The sequence below is a fragment of the Oncorhynchus kisutch genome, linkage group LG14 (assembly GCF_002021735.2).
Source record: "Oncorhynchus kisutch isolate 150728-3 linkage group LG14, Okis_V2, whole genome shotgun sequence".
Lineage (NCBI taxonomy): Eukaryota > Metazoa > Chordata > Actinopteri > Salmoniformes > Salmonidae > Oncorhynchus > Oncorhynchus kisutch.
In genome coordinates this window covers 49138087-49157283 of record NC_034187.2, presented here as the reverse complement: position 1 = coordinate 49157283, position 19197 = coordinate 49138087, and the positions used below count along the sequence as shown (strand labels likewise).

The window sequence follows — 19197 nt, the reverse complement described above, 5'->3', positions numbered from 1 at the left end:
TTCTCGCTACTCCTCCTCAGGAGAGGAGGAGGAATGCCGTTACATATACTCTAGACGACTATACTCTACACTGTAGTATCCCTCGATTGTGTAGTGCTTACTATAGAATCATGTAGTATACTATAGAATACTATACTCCACAATGTAGTATCCCTTGCTCAAGTGTAGTACTTACTATAGAGTTTTCTATTATTCTGTAGAATAATGTGAAAACACTACAGTAAAGTATAGTATAGTAATTTCATGTGGGGTGTGTAGACTTTCACTAGCGACAGTATTTCAAATATGTATTCTATTAATTTTGAATAACTTTGTAACAAGATACTTTCGAGAGCTGTATTTTGCATTTTAAAAATTCTAAATACTTTTCCATCCATGTTTTTTAGAAGCAGTTCACAATGTTGTGGTCCCCTTCACAATTTTGTGATCCCTTTACCATGCATTGGTATTAGATGTCTGAAGGCACTGGTGTGATGAGAGCATCAGCTAAATTACCAAAATGTACATGTACTGCAAATGTTCAAATGAACACTCGCAAAGCATGCTCGTTATTATTCTATTTAGCTCCTGCCCCGAAATGAGACCAATAATAATATCCAGTGTGCTTTGCTATTGTACATGTTTTTATGTATATTTTGGTCATTTAGCAGACACTCTATCCATAGCAACAAACAGTCTTGATCAAATAAAGTTGTAAAAAAACAAACACTTCAAAGTCATAGCAAGTAAAACGATTATCGTTACTGAGAAAATTCTTGTAGTTTTATTTTGTATTTTGAGAATATAAAGTTACCTAAATGACTGTATTTGGGGCCTCCCGAGTGACGGCGTGGTCTAAGGCACTGCATCGCAGTGCTAGAGGCGTTACTAAAGACCTGGATTCATTCCCAGGCTGTGCTGCAACCGGTACTCCCATAGGACGGCGCACAATTGGCCCAGCGCCGGCCCGGGTTAGGAGAGGGTTTGGCTGAGAAGGCTTTACTTGGCTCATCGCGCTCTAGTGATTCCTTGTGGCAGGTCGTGTGCCTGCAGGCTGACCCCGGTCACCAGTTGAACCTGTGTTTCCTCTGACACATTGGTGCGGCTGGCTTCCAGGTTAAGCTGGCGGGTGATGAGGAGTGCGGTTAGGAGGGTCATGTTTCGGAGAATATATGACTTGGCCTCTCCTGAGCCAGTTGGGGAGTTGCAGTGATGAGACAACATCGAAATTGGGGAGAATATATATATATATATATATATATATATTAAAATGCATGAATTTAATCTAGATACAATACTATACAAAGTACTCTTTTATTTTATTTCGATATAGTGGTCTGTCGGGTATTTCGTATTTGAAACAAGCTATTTTTAGATGCATCTTTTTCCAATCTCTGCATACACACACATCGTGTCAGTGCTGGTAATGTGAAGCCTTCAATGAGAATTATTGTGTATAATATTGAACTACACACACAGGGATTGCAAGTTGGCAATTGCCTATACTTCCAAACTACGATATTGTTCATCCTATAGAGATTGAGCGAAATAGAATCTCCATTGATTCCCCCTCTCACAAAATCATACTAAAGATTATGACCCAAACTCACCTATGAACCTGAACACAAAGATGAAGAGGAGTGTGAGGAGGATAAAGGCTGTGTTCCACACCCATATAGACGGATCTATGGCCGAGATGCCGAGGAAGACAAAGATGATGGTCTCTGAGCCATTTGCGAACACCTTCATTGTGGATCGTACCGTGCTGACCGACCTCTCGTCCATGTTGGCATTGATATACTTCTGACAGCAGACCCCACAGAATGTACACCTATGGCACAGCAAGAAAAGGGTAATGTCACTTAGAACATATACTAAAATGCAGTAGGTACTGTATATAATGGTAAATAGAGAGCTCTGACATAGTTGACCTCAAGGGTCATAAATGGCTCATCCATACACTCTCAGAAAAAAGGGTTCCAAAGGGGTTCTTTGGCTGTCCTCATAGAAGAACCCTTTTTGGTTCCATGTAGAAGGCTTTTGGGTTCCATGTAGAACCCTCTGTGGAAAGGGTCCTACATGGAACCCAAAATAGTTCTACCTGGAACAAAAAGGGTTCTACCTTGGACCAAAAAGTGTTCATCATAGGGTTATCCTATAGGGACAACCGAATAACCTTTTTAGGTTCTTTTGATAATGTCTAATTAATTGGGTAATTAATTATGGAATATAAAATATGAATGTATCCATATTGTACAGTAAACGGGGCACCACTTATCATTTAAGTCCTGAGGAAACTTTCTTAGCAAGTAGGGATAGGAGGATGGTTTCTTTTAACTCACAAGGATAGAAAAACTAAAGTCATGATGATTCTAAACGAGACAAAGCAGGGAATTTAGGTGAAAGAAAGTTACACGCTCATACCCAGAGGGATTAAAAGAGTGAGAAAAGGCTAAATTGAATGTGCTAACGTGTAATTCGGTAATAGCTCAATCTCTCGGATTCACAAATATCCTTTCAGTGCGAAAGGTCCCTGTTCAAACAGTTCCAGGTTGGTGTCTTCGTCCAACTGAGATCGAAGCGAGAGCAGAGGACAATCATTCAAATTCCAATATTGGTGTTTGGCCCCCACTCATTGAGATCGGGGGGAATCAATAATCAAGGGCCACTTTCCAGTTACCAACTACGCTGACGTCTGAGCAGCAGAAGGATATCAGTCGGCCATGGCTATTATTCGCACCACGCTTTGATAGCTCAGTTCGAATGGACAGTGAGGTAAGTGAAGTCGGGGCTAAGTGCTGAGGCTCCTTGCTTGATTGGCTGAAATGTTCTGTGGTAGCATGTTACGTGGTAGCAGGAGGGGCACCCAGCCCCAGGGAGAAGAATCCCTTAGGGAATTCCTTAGGGAATTGAATATTGTTCCATTATTGATGGATACATCCTTTGCCCACCGGGAAAGGTGAGTCATTGTTCAGAGTATCAGTTTCCTTCTTGTCTCCCAGCCTAGATCCTTATGTAAAAAGCAAGGATGTTCTCCTGATTCCATATGAACGGTCTGGATTCTGTCCATTAAAAGCAGGGCAAACCATTTGGCGGGCCCCTGCTGTTACGGTGCTGTTACTGGTGGAGTTATAATTGCCTCAGGCCTCACATCATCAAGGAGCTGGGAATAATAATAATAGTAATATTTTTTATTATCCTCTTGAGGACCCTGCATCTCCCAATTTGCTGCCGTCAAGATACTCCTATTGGATGATAAATAACCTACCTATGGCAGCTATTATTCAACTATAGCGCAAGTCGGCTTGGTTGATAGCTGTTTCCCTCCCTCCTCCCTCCCTGCTCCCTGTGTTACTCGTGCACAGCAGTAGCACAGCCCCTCCCCCGCCTGCTGAGTGGTCGGCTGGACACATTACATTTTTAACAATGCTTTTTTTCTAATAAAAACGATTTCATTGCATCCGCGGTGGAGTTTAGTTTCATAATATTACCATATACCCAGCTGCCTGACGTAGTTTTGAAGTAATCACAAAAAAACAGGCCTTATTTTAGGGCATTTTTCACCCTGCCAGCTACTATTAGTTCTATTGAACAATGTGGCACCAACTTGCCTTCCGAACGTTCTAATCCAAGTTTATTGTACTATGTCACAATTCCTGCTTTGCTATTGTTGGCAATGGAGACCTGCTCACATTGTTTATGGTTCAAATGTAAACAACAAAAAATTACTAATGAAACTCTGAGGTCGTCCCATTTGTTTATTATTGGGAAATATAGGTATGTCTGTCTATTTTGGCAAATATCTCGCAATGTGTATATTTAGATTTTTTTAAATTGAACACCATTTTAATCATGAGAATATCCTCTTTCTGATTATGTAAGGGCAGTGTATCTCGTTGTCATCAAACGCTAGCTCCGAAATACCTTTTGCCATTGGAACGCTGAGCTCCCCCCATTCTTTTCCTATGGAGAAGCATGCTGGTATATTTCGCCAAATATCTCGCAATGTGTATATTTAGATTTTTTCAATTCGGACACCATTTCAATAATGAGAATCTCCTCTCTTGAATTATGTAAGGCTGGGCAGTGTATCTCGTTGTCATCAAACGCTAGACCAGAAACAGTCAGAAGTTGCCATTTTTTTCCTACTTCCTAGCTATGCAGGCATAAGCACACTTGGCACCATCGAGGTGCGGATGTTAACTTTCTACACAAGTTGTTCATTTTCATTTTCGTCCTAAGAACAGATTGTAGTGGTAAAATAAAAAGGGATACATTTTTTGTTGACATTTAGGCGAAATGGAATTCTAAGCATCACTCAAAACAACCCTGGAGAACGTTCCATTCCATTCATTTGCTATGGGCTCGCGCAAGTGTTCCAGCTTAGCCAACATTATTTTGCCATTTTCAGCCTTGGGTGAATTTTGACTCATTCTATTGTCCAGCCTATGAGTGGCAACTCGCTCTCCTTTTTCTTCTTCTTCGTGTGGTTTTCCAGTAGACTAAAGATTTTGTTGCATATTGCTGCCTTTAACAGTTCAGAAAGTGCATTGCGCTTGCACTTTATCACCCCCGGTTAATAAAGTTAAAGCTTAAAAATATACTTTTCTGCTGCTTCCCTCACTCAAATCGGACTGGGTCTGATCAGGTCTATTTGGAACGGGTGTAGTTGTCCTCGGGTCCGTTCGGAACCGGTACCTTTATTTAAAAAATGTATCTATGCATATTGGGTCTGGGTAGGAAAGCACCAGGTCCATTTCAGAACAGGTCCTTTTTGGACCCATGAAGGCCTCTAATGTGTAGTCCATGTATCTGATGTTGTCTGGCCAAAAATAATATGGCATGTCATACTCTTGTTGGCCAGACAGCATCAGATACATGGGCTACATATAGTAAGACAGAAGGGGTGTTTAGCTCGCTCTGATGCTTTCTCCAGTGAGATTGTTTTAGCCACTTGTGAATTGAAGGAAAGTTGGCTGGTGCACAGTGCACTGTTGAGATGCTGGAATTATTTTGGGGATGAACGTGTGAAGGTAACCAACTTTTTGAAGTGAATTGTTTGACAATCGGATGGAAACATCAAGACTCATTGTGTTCATGGCACATTAAAAAATATAAATGTTTATAGTTAAATTGCATGTCTTTACTATAAAACTGATTTAAAACAGGGTTAGGGTTAGGGTCACTAAGTCTGGGTGCAGTCCAGCCCTGGATAGAACGTTTGAAGTGGATGTTCTCCTATTTAATGGTCCTCTGGAGTGTCATCCTTCTCTCCTTGGCCTGTCGGGATCCCGATAGGCGTTGAGAGGAGCAAGGCTTCAGTTGGAACGTTTCTCGGTTCATGAGACTATGGTTGGCAGTCATACTACTCCTAAGCGCAGGAAACACATAGGATGATGTCTGATGGACTCTACGAATGGGTGAGGGATGTCCTAAGGAATTTAGGTTTAACTGGAGCGATGTGCAGTCCCTGGGTAGTCAGCTTAAAGTCAAGGAGTTTAGTACCTTCATAGAGAATCTAATTTTGAATGGGTTTACCAAGGTCAAGAGGGTGTCCCGCATCAGATATTTCAATGGCGGTATCATGTCTATCTGAGTCTAAGTAGTACATTGCGACATCACCTAGGTGTACTATATCTCCTTCAAGATTGATTTGGGAGGGGCAGCTTAGTGACAGTGTCATGACGATCATATGTGACTATGACGTGGCTGGCTGGAGTACTGACAAACCACGAATTGCCAGCTATCTCAACCTGCATGGCTGTTACGTCATCTTCAGCGGACACCACAGCTTGACATCGTTCATCCTCAGAAAACGGCCGCACAGACAATCTGCATTATCTCGGATGAAGGGTTTACCGGGACACATGATTAGATTTGGGGTCAGATACAGGTCAGGATTACTCTCTAGGTAATCAACCATAGGATGGGTGTGGAACTTCATATACGGTTAAGGATCGGCCCCCTTTTTTAATTTTCGCCTAAAATGACATACCCAAATCTAACTGCCTGTAGCTCAGGCCCTGAAGCAAGGATATGCATTTTCTTGGTACCATTTGAAAGGAAACACTTTGTGGAAATGTGAAAGGAATGTAGGAGAATATAACACATTAGATCTACTACTATTACAACTATTTCTCTTTTAATTGTTTTTGTACCATCATCTTTGAAATGCAAGAGAAAGGCCATCATGTATTATTCCAGCCCAGGTGCAATTTAGAAACTGTCCACTAGATGGCAGCAGTGTATGTGCAGAGTTAGGCTGATCCAATGAATCATTGTATTTCTGTTCAAAATGTTGAATCAAGACTGCCCAAATGAGCCTAATTTATGTATTAATAACTTTTCATGTTCATAACTTTGCACTCTCCTCAAACAATAGCATGGTATTATTTCACTGTAATAGCTACTGTATATCAGTTAGATTAACAAGAATTTAAGCTTTCTGCCAATATCAGATATGTCTATGTCCTGGGAAATGTTCTTGTTACTTACAACCTCATGCTAATTGCATTAGCCTACGTTAGCTCAACCGTCCCCGCATCCTGAATAAGTTTTAAATATGACTTCACAGAATCTTTCTTAAAAGCTATTCAGGTAAAACCAGGATACCACGAGGACCCTAGAACTTACTATGATAGGATGAAATGGGCCCTCTTTCCATATACATGGGCATATACACCCAGTGCATAGGAAGAGGATCATTTAAAAACCTTATTCCTAGATAACATGCAGAGATCACTCAGATCATTCGTGATCATACGCAAAGAGTATGACAATACGATGTCACCCCATGAGCTAAGAGACCTCGCCAATGAGGTGTGGCATGATGGATTTATCTCTGTTAAGAACATCACAGTGCTGAACAGTCGGACGACCCACATCGGCATAGGAAAAGACAGAAATCTCCTAACCAAAGGTCAGGACACTGGTGCTCATCAGATGCCAGGCATACAGGACCACGCCAGTACCTAGGTGAGCAGCTGCTTACAACTCACATTAATATATTTCTTAATTCAATAACACTTAGTGTTAGCCTAGCATCCTTAAGCACGGCCGCCTCTTTCACCATCTGGAAACATGCATTATGTGTATCAGACTGTACAGTAAGTGATGAAATCTCCCCAATTAAGTTTCCATCCTTGTCTGTTTGGGCACTTGGCTTGGAAAATGAGCTGCTAATTAAAGCAGTCTGTGTGTCTAGGTACCACCGCAATTTTTGTTTTTATTTTTGTTTGAACCATGAAATAGGGCATTATCATGTTCCTGATTGTCTCTGTCATGACTGTCCTGTGACTGTCCTGTGAGGATCCAAATAGGTCAGATCAGGTTTGCAATGAATGCCTTTAACCAGACCCTATCTCACACGCAGGGGGGGTGGGGGGCTGGTGGGGGTTAACAACTCACGTCCTGTTGTAAATCAAACCGAAAAGATTCAATTCTCCCTCTCCAAATTCACCCAAGGAATGTGCCTTTGTTTCAAGATACTTTTCCAGCTGAAACTCTAACACGTTCAAAAGCGAATACTGGAACAATTTTTCTAACATAGAACGTGGGGAATGTTGTTTTGGTTGCTATTTTGTGATGTCATAAAAAATAAATAAAAAGGAAATACTGTAACTTGGAAATTATACCCACTATATGTACAAAGTTTCCATCCTATGCGTTGTGCATGAAATATGAAAAATTATTGGAGTGTTTTTGCTAAGAGAGGGATGTGATTTGAGAAACTATTTATTTATTTATTTTACCTTTATTTAACCAGGTAGGCAAGTTGAGAACAAGTTCTCATTTACAATTGCGACCTGGCCAAGATAAAGCAAAGCAGTTCGACAGATAAAACGACACATGGAGTAAAAACAAACATACAGTCAATAATGCAGTATAAACAAGTCTATATACAATGTGAGCAAATGAGGTGAGAAGGGAGGTAAAGGCAAAAAAGGCCATGATGGCAAAGTAAATACAATATAGCAAGTAAAATACTGGAATGGTAGTTTTGCAATGGAAGAATGTGCAAAGTAGAAATAAAAATAATGGGGTGCAAAGGAGCAAAATAAATAAATAAATAAAAATTAAATACAGTTGGGAAAGAGGTAGTTGTTTGGGCTAAATTATAGGTGGTCTATGTACAGGTGCAGTAATCTGTGAGCTGCTCTGACAGTTGGTGCTTAAAGCTAGTGAGGGAGATAAGTGTTTCCAGTTTCAGAGATTTTTGTAGTTCGTTCCAGTCATTGGCAGCAGAGAACTGGAAGGAGAGGCGGCCAAAGAAAGAATTGGTTTTGGGGGTGACTAGAGAGATATACCTGCTGGAGCGTGTGCTACAGGTGGGAGATGCTATGGTGACCAGCGAGCTGAGATAAGGGGGGACTTTACCTAGCAGGGTCTTGTAGATGACATGGAGCCAGTGGGTTTGGCGACGAGTATGAAGCGAGGGCCAGCCAACGAGAGCGTACAGGTCGCAATGGTGGGTAGTATATGGGGCTTTGGTGATAAAACGGATTGCACTGTGATAGACTGCATCCAATTTGTTGAGTAGGGTATTGGAGGCTATTTTGTAAATGACATCGCCAAAGTCGAGGATTGGTAGGATGGTCAGTTTTACAAGGGTATATTTGGCAGCATGAGTGAAGGATGCTTTGTTGCGAAATAGGAAGCCAATTCTAGATTTAACTTTGGATTGGAGATGTTTGATATGGGTCTGGAAGGAGAGTTTACAGTCTAACCAGACACCTAAGTATTTGTAGTTGTCCACGTATTCTAAGTCAGAGCCGTCCAGAGTAGTGATGTTGGACAGGCGGGTAGGTGCAGGTAGCGATCGGTTGAAGAGCATGCATTTAGTTTTACTTGTATTTAAGAGCAATTGGAGGCCACGGAAGGAGAGTTCTATTGCATTGAAGCTTGCCTGGAGGGTTGTTAACACAGTGTCCAAAGAAGGGCCGGAAGTATACAGAATGGTGTGATCAACTTGGATTAGCTAACACAACGTGCCATTGGAAGTGATGGTGATGGTTGCTGATGGTTGCTGATAATGGGCCTCTGTACGCCTATGTAGATATCCTATAAAAAAAATATGCCGTTTACAACATTAACAATGTCTACACTGTATTTCTGATCAATGTGATGGTATTTTAATGGACAAAAAAAATGTACCTTTCTTTCAAAAACAAGGACATTTCTGTGTTTTATTTTGCTTTGTTTGCTCTTTTCCACATTATGTCTATCTTTTAAAAGCTACTCAGGAAGGGCTGAAATAGCCCATATTAATATATGTTGCGTTAGAAATAAGGTTAATGAAATCAATAACTTGCTAACATCAGATAACATTCATATATGTGACCGACCAGCACAATTCGGTCTTATGTAGCAGAATTTGAAATGTTTTTTACATTGGATAAAAGTAGAGACTCGAGCTAGAAAATTGTATATCATACACTACAGTTGAAGAACTGCTTTGAAAGCAGTTTGAAAGTTGATAAACTTGTACCTCACTTTTGAGAAAATGTCCCTTGAATGTTTTGGTACACCTACTGGAGAGCTCTTCTTTGCCTTCACCCATTCTGCATCGTTCGTTCACCCCCTCTTAAGCTTTAGCCCTACCCAGCTCTTTAAGGATTCACATGTGAGGCCATGTACCAAACAACCAAAGATTTCAAGACTAAAGGCTTGTTTAGTACTACGGTGTGTTTGTAAATTCAATCTGGAGTGCCAGAGTGAGCTCTGTTCGTAAATTCAGAGTCTTTCGCTCTCGAAGCGCTCAGAGCGCACACTGAACACTGAACAAGGAGTAGGGTTGATCTGAGCATTTTGACCTAACGACAGCAGTCAAACACCCAAGCTAACTGGCTAACGTTGGCTAGCTTGCTAGAAACTTTCAGACACAAATAAGGGACCAGCTCACTCTGACCATTTTACTTGTCCTAGCTGGTTAGGCTGTTTTTATGTTGTCCATAGCATTAGTGACTGCAACTGTGCTGCTGCCAACAATTTGAATCTAGGGGTCATTTTTTTTATTTTGGGAAAAATAACGTTCCCAAAGTAAATAGGCTATTTTTCAGGACCAGAAAATAAAATATGCATATAATTGACAGCTTAGGATAGAAAACACTCTAAAGTTTCAAAAACTGTGAAGATATTGTCTGGGAGTATAACAGAACTGATATTGCAGGCAAAAGAATGAGAAAAATCCAATGAGGAACGCAGTGGTTTCTAAATAAGAGTCCCTTCCTATGCTTCCCTATTGAGCAGTGAATGGGATATCAACGAGATTCCTTTTTCTATGGCTTCCTTAGTGTGTCTAGTATTACAAGACATAGTTTCATGCTTTTATTTTGAAAAATGATGCTGAGCGACAACATTGCGTCAGTGTCCACCTGATGGCTCTTTGTGTATTTCTCGCGCAAAAGACAGAGGTAGCCATGTTTCCACTCGATCTTACTGAAAAAAGCTCTGTCCCGGTTGATATATTATCGAATAGATATTTGAAAAACACCTTGAGGATTGATTATAAACAACGTTTGCCATGTTTCTGTCGATATTATAATTATAATTTTTCTGGAAAAAAGGAACATTTGCTATCTAACTGGGAGTCTCGTGAGTGAAAACATCCAAAGCTCATCAAAGGTAAACGATTTAATTTGATTGCTTTTCTGATTTTCGTGAACAGATTGCCTGCTGCTAGCTAGGCATAATACTATGCTAGGCTATCGATAAACTTACACAAATGCTTGTCTTGCTTTGGCTGTAAAGCATATTTTCTAAATCTGAGATGACAGGGTGATTAACAAAAAGCTAAGCCTGCGTTTGAATATATTTCACTTGTGATTTCATGAATATGAATATGAAGATTTTTTTGTCCGTTGCGTTATGCTACTTAGTGTCAGTTGATGACAATTCTCCCGGATCCGGGATGGGTAGTTACACAAGTTAATTACGCTATTTTGCCAACATTTACTGACACCGGCCATATTCAACGGGTGTTGAGTGTTCGTAAATTCGTCAGTTGTTATGAGCTTTGGCACACTCAGACGAATGCTCTGAAATTGGAGTAGATAGCCAGAGCAAATTTACCAGCTACGTCTATCGACAGTTGTCGTAGTGACATTATGAACATTCTATTGAAATGGTTACTTGCATTGTCATTCATTGCAAACCTGTTTAGACATGTAGCTAGCTAGCTAAACAATGAACCATAATCCCAACTCATAACGTTACTAGCTGCAGGTAGCTAACCAACCAGGTTCAATGTTAGCTAGCTAGCAAACATTAGGCTATAACCAGCAATGCAAATGGCTCTAAGATACGAATAATTTTACTACACGACTCTGTCTGCATATTTGCAATCAAACGCCAGAATTTCCTCCATCTTCTTAGCTATCATACTCTATTTCCACTGTGCATTCCACGGATATCAAAACTCGGTCCTCCAGAAAGTGGAGAGCAACACTTTTGCAACACCTTTGCAGTTCTATTACAGTACGTGATATATATTTTTTAAAGCCACATTAGAAAGGATTACCTACACACACTGGCCAGCTCTTGTTATAGACAGAAGCGTGCTACATGGCAGACCAATCCAAACTTATCTCTCGGCATATCCAGTCCACCCATTATCTCAGCAAAAATGTTTTTATTTATTTTGATTTAACCCCGTATTTAACTAGGCAATCATGGCTAGCGGGAAGGTTCCTGGCTTTTTCTGTGGCCAAATCATCTAGGCTCGTAATTTAACAATTTTATTTGTATTTACAGATGGCATACAAGTTTGTTATTAAAATTAAAACTTCTTAGGGCTTCCTAGGCCCCTATTTTCTCAATAAACTGAGTTTAAATGTATTTGGCTAAGGTGTATGTAAACTTCTGACTTCAAACTTCTGACTTCAAACTTCTGAGACTCACTTAGAAAATTATTTTGATATCAGTAGCAATATAAGGAGATAACATCTATTGAAGAGACAATAATGCTTATTGGGGATGTGTTGCTGTATACAGTTGAAGTTGGAAGTTTACATACACCTTAGCTAAATACATTTAAACTCAGATTTTCACAATTCCTGACATTTAATCCAAGTAAAATGTCCTATTTTAGGTCAGTTAGGATCACCACTTTCTTTTAAGAATGGGAAATGTCAGAAAAATAGCACAGAGAATGATTTATTTCAGTTTGTATTTCTTTCATCATATTCCCAGTGTGTCAGAAGTTTACATACACTCAATTAGTATTTGGGAGCATTTCCTTTAAATTGTTTGACTTGGGTCAAACAATGGTAGCCTTCCACAAGCTTGTGGTATCCTTCCACAAGCTTCCCACAATAAGTTGGGTGAATTTTGGCCCATTCCTGGTGTAACTGAGTCAGGTTTGAAGGCCTCCTTGCTCGCACACACTTTTTCTGTTCTGCCCACAAATTTTCTATAGGATTGAGGTCAGGGCTATGTGATGGCCGTACTCAGATTATTGCAAGGTTTGCTTTTTCCGTAAAGCTTTTTTTAAATCTGACACAGTGGTTGCATTAAGGAGAAGTGTATCTAAAGTTAGATGCATAACACTTGTATTTTCATCAACATTTATTATGAGAATTTCTGTAAATTGATGTGGCTCTCTGGAAAATCACCGGATGGTTTTGGAACTACTGAACATAACGTGCCAATGTATACTGAGATTTATTTATATAAATATGAACTTTATCGAACAAAACATACATGTATTGTGTAACATGAAGTCCTATGAGTGTCATCTGATGAAGATCATCAAAGGTTAGTGATTTATTCTATCTCTATTTCTGATTTTTGTGACTCCTCTCTTTGGCTGGAAAAATGGCTGTGTTTTGCTTTAACTCGGCTCTGACCTAACATAATTGTTTGTGGTGCTTTTGCCGTGAAGCCTATTTGAAATCGGACACTGTGGTGGGATTAACACGAGGTGTATCTTTAAAATGGTGTAAAATACTTCTATGTTTGAGGAATTTGAATTATGGGATTTCTGTTGTTTTGAATTTGGAGCCCTGCACTTTCACTGGCTGTTGGCATATCGATCCCGTTAAAGGGATCTCAGCCCTAAAAAGTTTTAATAAACAACTGACATAGACGAGACAGGAACAGCATCAGAAACAAATTCAAAGACAAAAACAATACAATGCTGCAGCCAGGAACAGAGCTGGGGAACTGACAAATACAGTGCCTTGCGAAAGTATTCGGCCTCCTTGAACTTTGCGACCTTTTGCCACATTTCAGGCTTCAAACATAAAGATATAAAACTGTATTTTTTTGTGAAGAATCAACAACAAGTGGGACACAATCATGAAGTGGAAAAGAAAGATCTAGTTAAGCTGCAGCTTGCCCAGAACAGAGTGCCACGTCTTGCTCTTCATTGCAATTAGAGTGCGAATATTAATACTATGTATGCCAGTCTCTCTTGGCTGAGAGTTGAGGAAAGACTGACTGCGTGTTGGAAATTCCAAATTGTTTGCATAGTCAAATTATACACAGCACTGACACACACACTTACCCCCACCAGACATGCCACCAGGGGTCTTTTAACAATCCCCAGTTCCACAACAAATTCAAGGAAACGTACAGTATTATACAGAGCCATGACTGCATGGAACTCCCTTCCATCTTATATAGCATAAGTGAACAGCAAACCTGGTTTCAAAAATCAAATAAAGCAGCACTTCACGGCACGCCTCTCTCCAATGCGACCTACTTGTTGAGTGTACTTGTTGAGTGTATGTAACTGATAGATGCACACACACACTACATGTTAATGTATTTCTTTTGTCTGCAGTGTCTTTTTCGTTATGTGTCGGACCCCAGTAAGACTAGCTGTCGCCATTGGCGTCAGCTAATGGGGATCCTAATAAATCAAATCAAAGGTGGGAGGGAGGGATTTCCCCTATTAATGGAATTATCAGCTCAAAGTCATGGAAAGAGCTGACAATCAAAGCAGTTCGCAAGGATATGCGGATGTCTGTCTCTTGGAGGTTTTGTACCAGAAGGTACATAACACGGTTGTTTATTTCAAGCAAGGGATATCCGCACACTGTTATACCTAAGTCATAGAACTTGTGAGATGGTTTAAAGAAGGCTTGTGAACCATTGAGTGATTGACCTAGTTTTAGATTCGGTCTGAGTGGGACTCCCAGTGTTTTCACATGAATGACAGATTCCCATTAATTCATGACTTGAGGAATTTAGGCAACTGCTTAGGCAACTGCTTAGGCAACTGATCTGTATGGGTTTGAGTGTTGCAAGTGGGTGCCACCAGATTCCCATAGCTCTTCTGCCATGTAAAGACCTGCATCGTGGTTAGCAGTGTTGTCTGCCTTAACCACATCACAGTGTACGCCCTGGAGGTCATGTGGTGTCATGATATCAGGATCTCTGACTTGAGCCCACAATTGATTTCGGCTTCAGTCAATTAGTGGGGCCAACCTGTTCAGTAGGTCTTGCCAAACTAGCAGCTATTCAATCTCTAACTTAGAGCCAAGGACAGGATGTACCACTTAATTTTCCCAAAGGTCATTTCAATCCAGACTTTGTTGTGTGATCGGAGACTTGTCTTGAGTGGAGCTTGTTATGTTAAAGTCACACCTCTCTAATCTAAGCCACCTACCCTGGGATTCAGCCATCCTCTGGAGGTTACTGAATAAGGTCTGTGACATGAGGCTGATTTCAGCCCCCGTATATAATAATGCTTCACACATCATTATACCTTCAAGGGTGATAGGCACATAAATGCCCATAACATTACCTTTTCTTGTTAGAGCTCAGAACTGTCTGAGGGATGGTTGGTTCATGTCAACGTTTGGGATTGAGGGGTTGTCTCTTGGATGAAAGCCTTTCTTTTGGTGATTGGTTGGTACTGTATTCCCTGGGCACTGGGTTCCGAAACCAGTCCCTGGGTGGTTGGTTGGTTTGGATTCCACTCCGTGGGTGTTTGGTTCTGATTGGTTCACTCCATCAGTGTTTAGGATGTGCTTTGACCCTTTGATTTGGTCTCTATTTTGTTTGGTATTCTAGTATCTTGAGTTTCTGTCTTAGTTCTGATTGGAGTGAGTTGGGTGAGATCTTTGTTGTGGAGTTTCTTCCCTTTCAACTGAAGCAAGGAGGTTGTTTCGAGGAGAAACACTTATGGGCTTAGTGTACGTAAGTTTTGTCTGTCTGGCTTTTCCATGTTTCATGGGCAAGGTCTCGGAATGCATGCGGTGACAACATTACTTTGTAAGTAATCTGTACTTTCAGACTGTTTCCGTGTTTCATGTCTGTACGCTACTCATGTTTATTGTTTTGTTCTATGATCGTTTATTTTTTAAATTTACTCCTTGTACCTTCTTCATGACTCCCAGTGTTCACGTTACAGAATAACGCCTCACCAAAGGGAAGCAACAGGGATTGTTTTTGCTTTTTTACTGGTGATGTCAGGTCCAAGAGTGGCTGCCGAAGCAACCGGGGATGCCTCAGCTGGCTCATCAGGCTTCCATGCCTCAGCTGGCTCGACAGGTTCTCAAGCCTTGGTTGGCTCGTCAGGCTTCCATGCCTCAGCTGGCTCGTCGGGATCCCATGCCAAAGCCGGTTCGACTGGTTCACGCACCTTAGTTGGCTCTACAGGTTCCCGTGCCTCAGCTGGCTCTGCAGGGTCCCGCGCCTCAGCAGAAGCGATCTGGCCCGTTCCTGGTTCTCGGAACCGTCCCTCTGTTGGCATCCTGCAGCTGGAGCAGTGCGTCAGGGAGGAGGTAATGTTACGTCTACTCCCACTCCTCCTCTCTGGTGCTCGTTGTGGCCAGTTCTTATTATTACAGCCACCTGCCACCATCGTTACACGTACCTGCCCCTAATGACACTCACCTGGACTCCATCACCTTTCTGATACCTCCACTATATCTGTCACTCCCCTTGGTTCTTTCCTCAGGAGTTATTTACTCTGTTTCTGTGTTTCATGTCTGTACACTATTCATGTTTCTTGTTTTGTTCCATGTTCGTTTATTTATTAAATTCACTCCCTGTACCTGCTTCCCGACTCCCAGCGTACACATTACAGTTATCTAATAACTTTCAGGTTGTCAGCAACAGGGTCTGGTTCCCGATCCCCGTAGAATGCTTTCTTAAGACGGTTCTGATCATTTTTAGGGCTTTCTAGTCGTGTTTGGCTCACGGTAGATGCCTGCAGAAGATTTGTAATGGCATCAATGCATTTCGCCCATTCTGCAATCATTGCATATGCCAGGGTACGTTTTTGTCGCTTCAGGTGGAAACTCTGCCATGAACTTGTGGATGTCTGAACCAGTTGTTTTCCAGGGTAACATCTTTGATGTTGTCATAAATGTTTAACATTGAGTTCAATCCTTTGATATAATCATTCACAGTGAGTTTGTTTCTCTAAGGATACCATTTTTGCATAGATCTATACCAGGTATTCCCAAACAGGGTTAAGCGCAATGCCGCCGGGGGTTTGCCAAATAAAATGTGATTCGCATTAAAAATGATATATTCCAGGAAAAAATCTAAAAACATTTATTTATATTTTCCAACAGGCTATACATTGGGTTGAGTTTTTTTTCCTCGCCTGAGTAGCCTCGTTTCACTGCCAAAAATAAAATTAAACAATCTAGTGTTCAGCAAAATAACATCACAATGTCAAATACAGGTAGTCAAATAATTAATATCCAATCACATTAACCGTTACTCTCTCTCTGCTATGCGGATGACACACAGCTGTACATTTCAATGAAACATGGTGAAGCCCCAAAATTGCCCTTGCTAGAAGCATGTGTTTCAGACATAAGGAAGTGGATGGCTGCAAACTTTCTACTTTTAAACTCGGACAAAACAGAGATGCTTGTTCTAGGTCCCAAGAAACAAAGAGATCTTCTGTTGAATCTGACAATTAATCTTAATGGTTGTACAGTCGTCTCAAATAAAACTGTGAAGGACCTCGGCATTACTCTGGACCCTGATCTCTCTTTTGAAGAACATATCAAGACCATTTTAAGGACAGCTTTTTTCCATCTACGTAACATTGCAAAACTCTGAAACTTTCTGTCCAAAAATGATGCAGAAAAATTCATCCATGCTTTTGTCACTTCTAGGTTAGACTACTGCAATGCTCTACTTTCCGGCTACCCGGATAAAGCACTAAATAAACTTCAGTTGGTGCTAAAAACGGCTGCTAGAATCCTGACTAGAACCAAAAAATTTGATCATATTACTCCAGTGCTAGCCTCTCTACACTGGCTTCCTGTCAAAGCAAGGGCTGATTTCAAGGTTTTACTGCTAACCTACAAAGCATTACATGGGCTTGCTCCTACCTATCTCTCTGATTTGGTCCTGCCGTACATACCTACACGTACGCTACGGTCACAAGACGCAGGCCTCCTAATTGTCCCTAGAATTTCTAAGCAAACAGCTGGAGGCAGGGCTTTCTCCTATAGAGCTCCATTTTTATGGAACGGTCTGCCTACCCATGTCAGAGACGCAAACTCGGTCTCAACCTTTAAGTCTTTACTGAAGACTCATCTCTTCAGTGGGTCATATGATTGAGTGTAGTCTGGCCCAGGAGTGGGAAGGTGAACGGAAAGGCTCTGGAGCAACGAACCGCCCTTGCTGTCTCTGCCTGGCCTGTTCCCCTCTTTCCACTGGGATTCTCTGCCTCTAACCCTATTACAGGGGCTGAGTCACTGGCTTTACTGGGGCTCTCTCATGCCGTCCCTGGAAGGGGTGCGTCACCTGAGTGGGTTGATTCACTGATGTGGTCATCCTGTCTGGGTTGGCGCCCCCCCTTGGGTTGTGCCATGGCAGAGATCTTTGTGGGCTATACTCGGCCCTGTCTCAGGATGGTAAGTTGGTGGTTGAAGATATCCCTCTAGTGGTGTGGGGGCTGTGCTTTGGCAAAGTGGGTGGGGTTATATCCTTCCTGTTTGGCCCTGTCCGGGGGTGTCCTCGGATGGGTCCACAGTGTCTCCTGACCCTCCTGTCTCAGCCTCCAGTATTTATGCTGCAGTAGTTTATGTGTCGGGGGGCTGGGGTCAGTTTGTTATATCTGGAGTACTTCTCCTGTCCTATTCGGTGTCCTGTGTGAATCTAAGTGTGCGTTCTCTAATTCTCTCCTTCTCTCGGAGGAGGACCTGAGCCCTAGGACCATGCCCAGGATTACCTGACATGATGACTCCTTGCTGTCCCCAGTCCACCTGGCCGTGCTGCTGCTCCAGTTTCAACTGTTCTGCCTTCTTATTATTCGAACATGCTGATCATTTATGAACATTTGAACATCTTGGCCATGTTCTGTTATAATCTCCACCCGGCACAGCCAGAAGAGGACTGGCCACCCCACATATGCTCTCTCTAATTCTCTCTTTTTTTCTCTCTCTCTGAGGACCTGAGCCCTAGGACCATGCCCCAGGACTACCTGACATGATGACTCCTTGCTGTCCCCAGTCCATCTGACCGTGCTGCTGCTCCAGTTTCAACTGTTCTGCCTTATTATTATACGACCATGCTGGTCATTTATGAACATTTGAACATCTTGGCCATGTTCTGTTATAATCTCCACCCGGCACAGCCAGAAGAGGACTGGCCACCCCACATAGCCTGGTTCCTCTCTAGGTTTCTTCCTAGGTTTTGGCCTTTCTAGGGAGTTTTTCCTAGCCACCGTGCTTCTACACCTGCATTGCTTGCTGTTTGGGGTTTTAGGCTGGGTTTCTGTACAGCACTTTGAGATATCAGCTGATGTACGAAGGGCTATATAAATAAATTTGATTTGATCTTGGGAATTCCACTAATCTAGCCAAACGTAGCTGTTGCTCATGTTGGTATCTATACTAATGGCGCAAAAGCCATGACAGGGAGACATAGTCAGTCTTTCAGTCCTGCCATCCAGTTGTCTAGTCATGTCTTTGTGCTCCTCCTCTAACTAGTACCGAGTTCTGTAAGGTATCATGTTCTTGTTTGAGTGTGTAATTTTCTTTCTTTGTTTGCTGGGCTTGAGCCATTTGTTCATCCAGCTCAATTTGCAGAGTGTCTTTGGATCCTTTGAACTCTTTATTCTGCAATTGGGCTAGTAGTAGTTCACCTTTCTGTTTCTCGATAACTGCTTATTACTTGGCTAGTTTCTCATCCTCTGGCCGCATCTACTTCCTTTAGGGCTATCCTAAATTGGGCAGAGACATTTAACACTATACTATGTGGTTAAATGAGGGTCTGAAGCGCCTGTGATGATATCCTGTG

At 41.7% G+C, this 19197-nt stretch overlaps 1 protein-coding gene across 1 annotated transcript in view; it reads right to left on the bottom strand.

The window, feature by feature from the left end:
* Window positions 1-19197, bottom strand: part of LOC109903780 (sodium/hydrogen exchanger 3) — a 62123-nt gene that overhangs the window by 15685 nt on the left and 27241 nt on the right. The window contains exon 6 of the mRNA XM_020500716.2: window positions 1590-1810. Within this exon, the coding sequence (XP_020356305.1) occupies window positions 1590-1810 (221 nt within the window). The remainder of the gene's footprint in view (window positions 1-1589; window positions 1811-19197) is intronic.